Source organism: Tachysurus fulvidraco, chromosome 22 (genome assembly GCF_022655615.1).
Source record: "Tachysurus fulvidraco isolate hzauxx_2018 chromosome 22, HZAU_PFXX_2.0, whole genome shotgun sequence".
Classification (NCBI taxonomy): Eukaryota; Metazoa; Chordata; class Actinopteri; order Siluriformes; family Bagridae; genus Tachysurus; species Tachysurus fulvidraco.
The window spans coordinates 15,148,336-15,162,513 of NC_062539.1; the positions used below are offsets into that span (position 1 = coordinate 15,148,336).

The 14,178-nt window shown below is 38.6% G+C and overlaps 1 protein-coding gene across 5 annotated transcripts in view; it reads left to right on the top strand.

Moving 5' to 3' along the window:
• The first annotated feature begins 670 nt into the window (after nucleotides 1-670).
• The window catches only part of atg5 (ATG5 autophagy related 5 homolog (S. cerevisiae)), a 41,808-nt gene continuing 28,300 nt past the window's right edge, over nucleotides 671-14,178 (top strand). Inside the window, exons 1-8 of one of the 5 annotated variants that reach the window (XM_047806360.1) lie at nucleotides 925-1,062; nucleotides 2,367-2,520; nucleotides 2,639-2,766; nucleotides 2,947-3,025; nucleotides 3,120-3,282; nucleotides 4,320-4,414; nucleotides 8,574-8,691; nucleotides 8,822-13,973. In XM_047806360.1, coding sequence (XP_047662316.1) covers nucleotides 1,049-1,062; nucleotides 2,367-2,520; nucleotides 2,639-2,766; nucleotides 2,947-3,025; nucleotides 3,120-3,282; nucleotides 4,320-4,414; nucleotides 8,574-8,691; nucleotides 8,822-8,880 — 810 coding nt within the window. In that variant the 5' untranslated portion in view covers nucleotides 925-1,048 and the 3' untranslated portion in view covers nucleotides 8,881-13,973. Of the gene's footprint in view, nucleotides 901-924; nucleotides 1,063-2,366; nucleotides 2,521-2,638; nucleotides 2,767-2,946; nucleotides 3,026-3,119; nucleotides 3,283-4,319; nucleotides 4,415-8,573; nucleotides 8,692-8,821; nucleotides 13,974-14,178 lie in introns of those variants that run through there. The other 4 variants (XM_027142794.2, XM_047806361.1, XM_047806362.1 and 1 more) reach the window with 4 other exon arrangements.

Here is a 14,178-nt window from a genome sequence, read left to right on the forward strand (position 1 = left end):
AGTAAATTATTTCAGACATAGTCAAATTAGTGGGGAGCACGATGGCTTAGTTAGCACGGTTGCCTCACACCTCCAGGGTTGGGGTTCGATTCCCGTCTCCGCCTTGTGTGTGTGGAGTTTGCATGTTCTCCCCGTGCCTCGGGGGTTTCCTCCGGGTACTCCGGTTTCCTCCCCCGGTCCAAAGACATGCATGGTAGGTTGATTGGCATCTCTGGAAAATTGTCCGTAGTGTGTGAGTGAATGAGAGTGTGTGTGTGCCCTGTGATGGGTTGGCACTCCGTCCAGGGTGTATCCTACCTTGATGCCCGATGACGCCTGAGATAGGCACAGGCTCCCCGTGACCCGAGAAGTTCGGATAAGCGGTAGAGAATGAATGAATGAATGAATGAATGAATGAATGAATGAATGAATGAATGAATGAATGAATGAATAGGCAAATTAGAAAAAAAAAAGGAAAAAGTTGCAGTTTTGTCATCGACCTCTAGATGGCTATTACAACCATTCTGTTTACATGTTACCAAAACGTTGGCGAAGAAGAAAAAAAAGTTAAACTAAACCTGAATCCCAAATCACTACTTCACTGACTACGTAGTGAACGATGCACTACGCGTAACGCACCCTATGTAGTGTTAGTGTATAGGGTATGTGTAGCCATTTGGGACGCGCTTACGGCTATTCTCTTGATACCTCGCAATGTATTTAGCTAGCTTTCGTTGCCTTTCTTTAGCTTAGCCATGTTAAAACCTTCTCGATACAACAGTGTTGTTTAGTGATTTTTAATGTTGAAGTAAATATTACGTAAATAATTATAATTAGACATGTTCCCAAATATTTGTATTTTTTGCACTGTTTGTAAATAAAGGAAGCTCAGAGGTTGCGGATAAGAAGAAACGGTTGTAGGTAAGCGTCAAAAGCTACAGATAATTAGCATAGCTTAGCATAGCTTAGCTTAGCATATGTTACCTTAGCTTCAATTAGCGTTATTTCTTAGGGAATGCACTTCGCGGGCTAGGTAGCTGTTTACATTGGGATTTAACAGTGATTTAAAATGCTATTCAGACAGTTAGTCACAACAATATGGCTGTTTTGTTAAGAATTAGTAGATAAACGACGTATTTTATAACAATAAAAACATTTGTTTGTTTATTTAATTAACTCTAGCTAAGAAACCTGTTTTTGTTGCTAGTAACTCGGCTAACTAGCAGTGCTGTTTAGACTTGCTAGCCGTGTCACACCTAAGTAAAAACTTTACTTATTGTAAAAAGTTACAATAAGTAAATAAATAAATACGTTTCATTACACACAAAAGCTAGACTTATGATTTGTAACTGTTTTTTATGACATTGTATTAAATAAGAAATGTGAGCGTTTGCCATTTTGTGCTTGTTTTATTTTATTACACACGTCCCAAAAACTATCGAAATGAAGAAATAGAAAACTCACTGCTGAAAATTGTGTTTATTCTGAGAAGTTAAGGGTTCTGTGACACTTAATAAAAGGGAAAAATGATCTCTCCTTAAAATAAAATTTAAAAAAAGGAAAGAAATGCTGTGTCTAAATTACAGTACATAGAATGATGCCTTTATAATGTGTATGGTGAGTAAAAGTACATAGGATTGAATGTGTAGCAAAATAATACATACTACCCTGTCATAATACCATGTGAGAACAATATCTACAAGTATCACAAGATGTAATCTATTTCAGCAACCATTAATCATACTGGAAAATAGAAAACTTTGGTTCGCACGTAGTATTTTAGGTTCTTACACTTAAATATTTAAATCAAGTTCACTCATCTGCCATGTTTGCAGGTTGACTTTATAAATCATTTCAAAACTTCTCTTTCTCAAAGACTGAATTGTGATAGTAGAGAATAGTGAATCCGGCGTAGTCGTTTCAGCCGTACTACGATTTTGGACACGTTAATTCCAATCCCGGATATACGTCATCATATATACCCATCAGATACCTAGTAGGGGCGAAAGTTTATTTTTCTCATTTGCTAGTTTCCAGCGACGTCACGTTACCGAGAAATCTTAGAGTAGTAGAGAAGTTGTACACAAAGATTGAGAATGGTGTGCACTCATTCTGTATGACATAGTTTAGATAAGCATGTTTTGTTTCCACTTTGTAGCCTGAACACCACTCATGTCAAATGTTTAGTGAGACTTGAAGGAAAATATAGTAACCGTGTGTCAGGTAATGGAAAAATCAATTATTAAAAGTAACTGAGTCTCATCTTTTTTCTCTCATTGTGATGCATTTGTAGAGGAAATTTATCACAGGAAGTGGTTTTGTCATGATAAATAGCATGTGAAGCAGTGACCTGTGTTTTACTTGTTATTTTCTGTTTTTCTCAACAGTGGTAAACCTGAGCATATCATATGTGTCACCTGGAGGGCTGCGGTAATGGCAGATGACAAAGATATACTTCGAGATGTGTGGTTTGGCCGGATACCGGCATGCTTCACACTTCATCCAGATGAAGTCACAGAGAGAGAAGCAGAACCGTTTTATGTGAGAATCACAAGCACTGTGTATTAGCCAGGATTTGGTACATTATTTGTCATGAATGTTTTCAAGGCTGAAATGATCCTCTGCCTATTGTAATACTTTTCTATCGTTATTCCTGCAGCTTCTCCTACCGAGGGTCAGTTATCTGACTCTAGTGACCGACAAGGTCAAGAAGCACTTTCAGAAAGTCGTGAAAGCTGAAGATGTAGACGAAATGTGGTTTGAATATGAAGGGACACCTCTGAAGTGGTAGGAATCCATGTTTCTGATTCTCTCTATATGTTTATAATGAACACTTACACAGTCACACCACAAGGTGGCAGCAGAGACAATGTTTTGTAATAATAAAGCAATGGTTGTTGTTATACTCCAGTTATATTATTTTTGTTTTGATTCTTTTAATTCAGGGATTTTCTTTGTGTTTAATAGGCACTATCCAATTGGAGTGTTATTTGATCTCCATGCTTCAAATACAGCTCTCCCCTGGAGCATCACTGTGCACTTTAAGGTACACAATCCACTAACAGCTAGTAATTAAAAAAAAAAAAATTTAAAGCAATTGCCAGATAATTAATATCCGATTATAATGTTGCACATCACAGCATTTTCCTGATCGAGACTTACTCCGCTGCTCCACAAACGCTGTCATAGAAGCTCATTTTATGTCTACAATTAAAGAAGCAGATGCATTTAAGCACAAGGGCCAGGTCATCAACGACATGCAGAAAAAAGATCACAAGCAGCTGTGGATGGGCCTGCAGAACGGTGAGTCATGTAACTTTCACAGAAACATCAGTCACATTTGCTCTGTTAATGTTTAGAACAGAAAATTTGTGTAAATTTTTATTTATTGTTTTAAAGAGTGACAAACAATGAAAAAGCTCTGTACTGCTGAAACTCTGAACTGAGAATAGCAGAGCTTAAAGAAAGACACTTGGGGGAGAACAGAAACAGCTCGCTGTCTAATTTATGATGAAAATAGTCACTGTAGAAAGTGAAAGGGCTGAATAGAGTTTCAGGGTACAACTGTCTTTCTTGTGTTTAGTAAGAAAGCATATCATAAACACTTTGACCTTGCATGTCTCCAAAGAACAGAAGGAATAGGTAGAGAGGAAAACCATCACAGGTAAAGGAGTGAAAGTTACAGTAACAGACCTAAGATTGTACCTTTATTCACTGTCTGAGACTCGTCTCTGTTATTTCATGAAGGGTGAAATCTATGATTTGGTGAAAAGACTTTTATTTAGCATTTAGGAAAGGAGTCTCCAGTGTTTAAAAATGAAATTGTGTTTAAAATAAAAGTAAATGTATTGAGGACAGAGGACTTTCTTGTTACTCAGGAACACAAAAAGTTTTTTTTTGTCTGTTGTTTTTCACTTTATTGTTTATTGTTGAGAGAAATTGCTGGTAGGAGGACTGTTTTTGTAAGGACTGCTATAATCTAAGCTATCATTTACTTTGTGGATATTTAAGCAACCATAAATGGATAAAAAGTATCATGTCTTTAATTACAAAAAGTCGTGACTCCTTAGCAAAAGGTTGTGGTATAAGAGTAATAAAATGCTTCACGGCACACTGTTATTGGGAAATAATAAACTTTAGGGACGGTGAATTGGAGGAAACGTCAGTTATGACCATCCTCAGCACTTGGATGTGGGAGAGTCAGTGTGATCCTGCTGTTTAGATGATGTGTACCGTGAATGTACAGGAATGCAGAAATACCCTGAGATTTTGTAAATGTAGACTCTAAGTGTTTGCTGTTTTTGTTGTTTTAGTTAACACATGGTTGATGTTTTCTACAGATAAATTTGACCAGTTCTGGGCCATGAACCGCAAACTGATGGAATATCCAACCGAGGAATGCGGCTTTCGCTACATTCCTTTCAGGATATACCAGGTAATTTGTTTTATAGACTGAAGTGCATTTTGTAACCACCCTGATGAATTGAATTTGCACGCTGCAGTACACAAACTGCCAATAGATGGGGCTCTTGTGTATGTTTTAAGCAGTTTGTTTTGAGTGGAAAAAGAAAAGTAAACTTGTAGTATTTATCGAATAGGAAATCAACAATGAAGGGATTATTTAGGCCTGGAATTGACTTCTCTGTCTAGAGAGCTGGTGTTTCATTTAAGACATCTGGTGTACGTTTATTCTTTAGTTTTCCTCTTTGGTGTTCAGGAGTCTCTGGAGACAAAGCTAAACCGTTGAAGAGCGAATTGTAAACCACCCTCTCATAATGTTGGAAAACCTTTACTTCGCTTATTTATTTCTCAATTTGTATTTGCTTTGAGCTTAGAACCAGGTGTAGCAGGCCACTAGTTTTAGCGTTGAAAATAAAGTGAAATTACAGTTGCAAAGTAGACATCATTTCCATAAGGATTATAATTCTTCTGAGTCAGCTTTCTGTTTTTTATTTTATTTCATTTTTTAAAGTAAATGTTAACGTAACTTGACTGTTAACTTAAGTTACCAGCTATCGTCAAAAGCATTTAATAACATATTTACAAATTCTTAGCAAGAAGAATACATATGGCCATCCTTAAAAATATTTTGGTTTGCAGTAACAGTAAAAAAAAAAAAAAGGGGTCAGTAGGTAGGTCTATATATCTATTTTTTTTTTTTTGCAAGTTTCAATGTAAAAAAAAAAAAGTACAATTTTGGTGATGGTGATTACGTACAGTAGGTATGACTTTAAACAAATTAGCATATCGTGACATCACTGACTGGGTCTTCAACTCGTGCCCTCGGGCCTTGTTTTGATGCTGGGAACAGTTTTTCCAGAACTTCGTGCGAAGTTAAAGCGGTGTTAATTAATTTTTTAGGTGCTTGAACCCGTTAATATTATTTTATTGTTTTTGTATTAGTTGTTTGAAGAGTAAAAAAAAATGGTCGGTCTTAACGCAAATTTACAACCGGCAAAAAAAAAATTGAGTAGGTCCTAAATTGACAGGGTCGGTCGGGTTACGGCAAACAAGAATATTTTTAAGGATGGACTAAGTGAGAAATATGGCAGGATGGTGCTCGTCGTGTTTCTGTAATTTAAATGGCTTGCCGGTTTACTCATGATCCTCCTCACTGTTGCTATGCCGACCGTCATACTTAACTCATTTGTTTACCAGGTACCGTGCGAGCCATGCTGAGATGTATAAAAAGGGAAAGAAAAAAAAGTGCAAATTGATTGGCTAAACATCGTCATGCAGGCTTCCCAAATTAACTCTGACTGAATTCGTGTCTCTACAGCGCAAGAATCTCTGGTAAAAGTCTAATAGTGGCTGTCTTCCAACTAAAATTTGTTATTCTTGGCAAGTTTAAGCAAGGCAACATAACACTTTTAATCTGCCATCTTCTAAGGTGAAACTGCCTCCAAAAGGCTTCCTGTTCACTCTGTTTGCAGCCTACACAGGACATAACATTAGAGTTACATATTGTACTGTACCGATGTACATAATTAATTGTCGGGCCAAGTATCTGACTTCACCGCTATACTGAGTCATACCTAATTTGCATAAAAGTAAGATGTCGCTTGTTAATCGATGGCCTTGTTCATTGCTGCTGTTGCTTCTCTCATGGCACGCTTTTAAACCATTCTTTAAAAAAATGATAAGCAACACTAATCAATATAATTAATTAGAATTCATCACAATCAATTTATACTGTATTATAATTGCTGATATTTAAGATTGATTGTTTCCTCAAGTCGAGCTGATTGCGGTAAAAATTATAATTTTTTTAAATAAGCAAATCGATTAAAAACTAACTGTCGCCGCTCCGTTTATCCCAAGCTTCTGACATTCGTGTTTTTTTCGGAGCCGTCACGTGATATTAGGTGACCTGAAATGGCTTCCAGTTCTGAAACAAGGTCCACTTCTTATTCTGAGGCGAAAGTGTAGATAAGTGTAAAGTGTAAATAAACGACAACGTTCGTGCAAATGTGATAACCGTCTTTAAACGCTTAATATTAAATCTATTTTTATAGTACATCTGAGATCTTATGTTTAAGGTACACATGCTCACAATGTGAAGTGAATTTCTACGTTAGGTTTTTCAAGCACAAAGCTGAAAGCTGAAGCTTTACTCAGGAACAAAAGGTCAGTTTGAAGCATACCCTTGCCTGTACTCAGTGATTGGATAAAGACTAACAATGCTTCATTGACCATGTGGTCTCCTGCCAGCTTGTGTGTCTGGGAACTGAAAAGAAAGTGTCTGCACACTCAGTATCACACTTCTCATCAGTATTAATAAGCCTCTACGCCGGTATCGTCCTTAATAATTGATCGTGGTGTTTTAAAAATGCATCAAAGTAGCTGTCACTTATCACACTCTCTCCGCTCAGGCCCTACAGTTCATCACACGTAAGCTACCACTATCTCACACGGTGAGTCAGGTTTTCTGGTAAGGTGATCTTGCAGCGACGCATCCTAATCCACCTTCTCTTCCCGGAGCTCAGGGATTTTAGTTACATCTGCAACACCTGAGCCATCCATGTCACTGGTTTCCTTTTCACACCATTTCACACCGCTGGCTTGTTTTGTTAGTCAGCCTGCTGTTTGACATTGTCGGTCGCTGACTCCATGTGAAACCGGCGAGAAAAACTGAACCCTGTCCAGCACGCGACACCTCAGAGTTCAAAAGTCAAGACCTCGCACGGAAGGAGATTTTTATTTCCAACCAGGCTTTGCAATTCACGTTTGATTGCACCAGGGTTTTAATGCAAATAAACACAGACTGTAATTTAAGACATCTGTCAGAAAGTTCAGTTTAATAATTAGTCCCTCTAACTGAAGCTAATAAAGATGGAAATGTATTCTGTACCCTCCTGTGTATGCAAATCCTTCTTCTAGTCATCATACAAATTTTTATAACTGATCATAATAATAATCTTCTTACTCGGGCTTTTAAAGAGCTCAGTTTATGCCTCAGTTTTGTATTCATTTTTATATTTCTGTTCTAATATTTATTTATGTACTGAATTATTGTATTTATTTTTTAGATCGTTGCCAGGTTGTTTTTCCTTTTTTTATTTTTTTATTTTATTATTATTAAAGGACTTTTCTTTTGTGGATCCCTGATTCGGTCAGAAAAACAGGATGAATCTGGTTCCCACAGAAATATTGCTAGACACTGTTTAGTCATTGCACAGTACAAGCATGAAGCTGGATAACGCATGCCCAGTCACGATGATGTGGGGATCCCCAGCTTCCCGCTCAGCTTGCAGCCGGGGGCGGATCTGGCACATCTATACGATTACGAATCCACAAATTGTTAATCATTTTCTCCTGTGACTTGCCAGATAATGGGAGCAAGCCACTGTGAAATGGATTTACTGATTTTTTTAAAAGCTAAATATATATATTTTAATGAGGGAGCACTTTTGCATTAGAGCTAAATAAATATCACTTGATCTTATATTTACAAATATCTGTCCAATCAGGACAGAGAGATTTCTTTACCGTACTGTGCTGTCAGGCAAGTAATTGAAATAGTTGAAAGAACACGGCTTTGCTTTAAAGAGAATCGCCGATAACGGTGTCATTTTGACTTTCATACCAAGTATAGGCTATATAACTTGCACCAAAACTACCTTTACAGCCCATGCTGTCATTCGGACATTTAGAGGTTAAGGAATATTCTCTATGGTGCTGTTGAAATGATCATGACGATGACCTGATTCCTCCCTTTAGGTTTCGGTTTTTACGTTAATTTTCTAACTGTCACACGATCATTGACGTTCATGTGAACAAGAAGGTTATTTCAAATTTACAAACACGATTGAATCCAAATGCACTGTGCTGTTACCCGCGGCACTGATAAACACACGGAGCCCAAAATAGAGCTTAACATCCTGTTATTTTTGACTTTTTTTTTTTTTTTTAGTTTTTTTTTTTGTGGTCAGAAATGACAGTTGAGGATGAAACTTTAGCTCTCACACCACTTTCCCCATTATGTTTTTTTTCTCTGTCGGTCGGTTGCTTTTTATTTCTAATAGGATATTGAAAAGAATTCAAACCTTTTAGACTTCCGGAAGTGACGGTGACTATTTGTGTCTCTGCCGTAGACGCCCAGTGACAGGCCGTTCATCCAGAAGCTGTTCCGGCCGGTTTCTCCCGAAGGCCACACACTGACTCTGGGAGATCTGCTCAAAGAGATGGTCCCTGCTGCCATATGCCAGGATAGTAAGTCAACACAGTTACATAGACACACACGTTGATGTTGTTTGATGGTAAACGTCCTATTTTCTAAGAAGTTTTGTTTGACATGCAGTTCAAAGAAACTCCAGAAAGCGTCTTTCTTTTTATTGTGCAGCAGCCCTTCTCAGATTTAATCCAAAGATTATAGTTATGCGTGACAAAGAGAGTGAGTGAAGAAGAACAGAACAAAATGAGAGAGTGCAGGAGGTATGAATAAGGGTCACAGCCAAAACAGGAGCTGTGTGGCTTTCTCCTCAGAGGAAGTCAGATGTGTTCCACCATGCAGGCTGGCCAATCTGCGGGTGCTGTGTTCCTCGCTGCTATTGTTCTCTTATCTGAGACGGTAGATGAAAGTAAAGGGACCACTACACACACATACACACACACACACACACACACAAAAACACATACACGCTCTCCTTTTCTTCATTAAAGTGAAAGTGCCATTGCTGGCATTGCTGTTTGTTTGGGTTCCTTTACTTCCATGTTGAGGAGATGGAGGATGCAGATAAATGATGTGTTTAGATCGGGAGAGAAAAGAGTTCTGGCGCACACTCTTTTTACAAATACAGGGTGCTCTGTGTCTCCTATGTCTAATGGATGTAACTTTTGGGGATTAATGCTGTATTTTCCGGTGATAAGCGGTCAACCAATCCTTTCCCGTACGTTTTTATATATATATATAGTTCATGGAAAAGCTTTGATGGCAGCAAAACCTCAAGGATGACTTAGTACAACACGCTGGGCTGATTTAGCCGGGGATTCCCACGGAGAAAACAGCAAGACAGAGCCAAGAATGCTGTTCACCCACCAATGCTAAGATCAACAATTGCTGTTAATTAGCATCTGGCCTCAGACACAAAAGAGTACTCGAATCATTTGGCTGTAAGCAGTTTAAAGGGGATGAGCAGAGACATGTAGCCGATCGCACCGTCTCCTACGCTTTTTCAGCATATGAGATTTCAAAACGTCAACAAGCCGAACTTTTTTGAGAATCGAGAAATCCCCACGCTTTAGAAGTCAATCGGAACAGTGAAAGATTTTTTTTTTGTTTGTTTTATTTTTAAATATTTTTAACCATCGTCTTAGAAACTGAGCCACGGTGGTATTATTTCAAATAAATGATTTGCTCAGAAAGCCCCCGCCCATCAAACCTTCACATCAGCCTACGCTGTTAGTGGGGAAACCTACAGCTGGCCCACCCACCTCTCCACAGTCTGCATCACTACTGAGCTGTCGATCTTCACAGCACACTAAGAGCGTGCTCTCTTTTAGAGCTCTCAGGCTGAGTGTGTGTGACAGAGATGGGGCATTCCACTTCGGCACACAGAGTATTCTGCCGATCTCCTCAGACCATAGCGGTGGAAAAGGGTCACTCTTAGAAAAGTATCACAGGATGGAATAAACAAGTCAGATTTATTCAGAAATGATGTGGGTTCACAGCATCCCATCAACGACGCCGTGTTTGCTCATACAGCCAGACCTCTCGGGCCGTGTAAATGGGCAGAAATGAGGAATTGCGGTTTGAACAAATAAAGTGTCGGCCATGCTTGAGCAGGAACATTGTAATGTTCGGTCTCTCGGCTCTGCAGCACTCCACCACAGTGTGCTGTATGTATCAACAGCAACCGCAAGGCACAACTAGAGAAAGCAGTTAAACTTTCTGCTCTTCTGAGGTCTTTTTTTTTTCCTTTGGCGTTTATGATTAGCATCTGGATTCAATGATCGACTTTTGAATAAAGAGTCTGCCTTAGAAAAAGATTTCTGCTGTAGCGAACTTTTTTTTTTAAAATATATTTTATGTGAATATTTTTATATCTCTTTATTCTATTTTAAACGATGGCATATGAAGTATTGCCAGATGTTTTAATCTTTGTCACACGTGAGACTCCTTATCGGCCATAATATATTTTCAGTTACGAGTTTTCTTTCTGAATCCCCATTTTATTGGAAAAAAGTAAGTAACTTAATTTCTTTTTTAAGAAAATTAAATGATTAGTATAGTTTTATGTGCTCTTGGAATTTCTTTATATAACATTTAGAATTTTTCAGATAAAATGGACACAAAAAGATAACCAATAAAGGTTAGGAAAAGATTGAAATTTGACATTAAAAACAAAAAAAACTTCTTTATGGCACTGATAATTACAAAGTCAGTATTTGTCACAATATTTACAGCTTGTGAACATTTTTGGCCATGTGGAACAATTTAGTGGTTACTACCAATAGTTTTTTTTTTTTTCTTCCATTGTTTACTGCATTTTTATTTTTCACACCTTCCTCCGCTGGATAGTTTTTCTTTCGTTTAAGTCTGTAAATTGGCGCAAAAAAAAAAAACAGCCCTTGGTATTGTAGAAGTTCTTATTTCCATAAGTGTGCTACTCAGTATGTGCTAATCATCTTAGCTATCTAAAGGTCCAGGGAGAAGTGGATGTGGCCAAGCAGAAGACGTGTCAGCAGTTTGACTTCAATCAGTTTTACTGATTAACCTCACAGGTGGGCGGAAGCTCAAAATGACACACCGCTCCATCAAGTACTCAAAACCCATAACACGTCAAAAAAACTCAAGCTTTCAGCTTTTTGTGGCCTAATTTGAGATTGAATTGAACCAGGCTCTAAGTCCACCCGGTCTGGAACAAACTGTAGTTTTGAATAGACGGATGTTTTCTAGACTCAAAACACCATCTCCCACTCATATAAGAGCTTATAAGATAAAAATATCCACGTTTCTTCAGAGACTAAATGACTGTTTACTCCAAAAGGGCCATGTTCTCCCAGCAAAACGGTGAAGGAGTAACCATGACGTACTCGCTTCCAAACGATCTGCTTTTGTGTTGCCGGTTCATCTCTGCGCTCCATGACTTAAGGTTTCAGTTCTGTTATGCCTCTTCTGCTTGTAAGCAAGAAAACTTCGATAAACAAGTAGTAAGACTCTTGAGTAGATCCGGAGGTGTTGGTGCTTGTCAATGCATTCCAGGTATAAGAGGACGATCGTTCGATCAGATTATTTACGTTGTAATTCTATAGAAAGCTTACTCATGGATGGAAGGCCAAGTGATTCAATTCATAAGCACATTTACCGTTCTTGAGTGCTGTTGTGTGGCCATCGTCCTCCGTTCATACAGTAAATGGGCCACCGATGCCACATCCCTGCTGCTGGTTTTTACGGTTTCCTCTTTCACCGATGTCACCACTCACTCGCTGCGTAAACAAAGTCAACAGGTGTTGTGAAATCGCAAACCTTTAACCGTCTGTGCAACATGATGGTTTCGAATACTGAGAAATTGTTATCAGGTTATACTTGTACAACTGAACCAATTTTCATTGTATTTAACGTTACCGGTTTCAGTATGTATAGAAAAGAAACTGGTGGGTAGAAAAGAACTCTGATGACTTAATTAGCATTGACCTGATTGCCTTCAAACTACGTACTGTGCAGTTTCATGCACAAAAAAATTCTCACACAAATAAAAAAAAAAAAAAACGTCGACTCCTACCATGTGCCCATTTCTTCTCAGACGGTGTACGTTTTTTGTAACGCTGCAAGACCGATACCGACGCCAATATGAGTAATCTACTAGTATTAATCAATCGGAGAGATCGCAAAGCTCTTTTACCCGGTTTAAATATTGACCAGGAAAAGCGCTGGGTTATTTTAAATGGTTTTGTTTCTTCACGAGTAAATAAGCACGGTATTGGACCAATACCTGATATCAGTAGCGGTATTGATGCATCCTTTCTCGGTGGAACAACAACGTCATAAAAATCTGGACACACAGTAGTGTTGTCTCCTATCGGTTCTGAGTTCAGATTACCGTCTGAGGTTCTTTGCATGTTACCCCATGTTCTCTGTGTTGTCTCTGAGCTCTGTGGTTTCTACCACCTCCTGAAAATCTGTCAGTAGGTGGTTTGGTTTCACTGAATTGCTTTTATATGTTAATGCATGTGTATGGTTCACTGTAATGAACTGACATCCCATTCAGGGTGAACGCCCACCTCGCTCCCACAGACACCACCTCTATTCGCCACGACCTGGATCAAGAAAAGCGATAGCTGATGGTGAATGTCAATATCGACAATATTGAGGCAAATAAACACCAAAAGCCCTGAAGGGTGTGAGAGCCGGAGGGAATTTGACGGCAACTTAAATCACAGTTTGGTTTCACATTTACAAAGACCAGTCATTTTCAACACTTTTCTTTCACCTTGGAACTCTGTCCAGGTTTCGCGTCGGAAATGTCATTCACTAATGTAAGTCCACTATAAAAAGTTTAAAACGGTCCCTGATGAAATCGCTGATGGATGTGATTTGTGTAGGAACACTCTCGTGGGTGTCTGTGCTCACTTTAGGATCCATTGTATGACCGTGTTATTTCTTCAGTCTCATCGAAAAACCCCTTTGTGTCATACTGAGAGTGGTTGAGGGGAAGGCACCCACCCTCCGAGAGAGAGAGAGAGAGAGAGAGAAAATATGAGGGTTAACTACAAGAGTTACACCACCCTTCAACTTTTACTCTCTGTTTTCAGGTGTTGTGGTTTGGTTGAACATTACGTGAATCTTCCTGTTACTTTCTCTGTCTAAAAAGGAATCTGTTTGGATTCAGTTATTGAACCTATCCAGCTCATTTAAAGATGGATCGATCATTTTACAAGCCATAAGTGATTTTTTTCCCCCTCGGATAACATATCCCTAAAGGTTATCGTGACTAGTTAAAGATAAAGTTAAAAAATAGTTAAAGAAGAAACTTCCGTTTAACCTTTCTGTCTGTGTCGGGCCGTGTTTAACGGCCAAACCGCTCTTATAACGGTTATCTTGTTATGATGTGTACATGCATTTTAGTTTTGGGCTTAAAACAGCCAGGCTGTTAGTCATAATGTGTGGCTAGAGCTCCGCCCCTTGCGTTGCACTAAATTTGAGTTTGGTATGAGTGGACGATAGGGTGTGGCCTCCAAGAGTCTGACGCCAACTTTATCCTGTTCGTGTCTTCTTCGTTGTTCTCGCTCTCTGTGCCCTAGTGGTAACCCCAGGGCCAATGTATGGCTTGTAGCTAAAAGTTGTCACAGATTGATGGATGGAGTCTGATTACCAAGGCACGATGTTCGTGTGTATGTGTCTGAGTGGATGGGTGTGGGTGTTAATTACAGGCTGCTGCTATGGTATCGGCCATAAAACAGTCAATTGCCAACACGTTGAACATTGTGGATGACTCAACATACACGTATGATATGATATTCAGCTTTCATCATATAGGCCATATATATATATATATATATATATATATATATATATATATATATATATATATATATATAACCAGCATCATATTAAATGATGGCATACTTTTTTCTTGTAAAGCACTGTGATTGTGGATGGAAGCCACCTGATGTGAAACTGTACAATGGTTTAAAGAAGAAAGAATGTAAAATGATTTATTTCTATACATCATGACGCATATCGTGTATCATGACTAT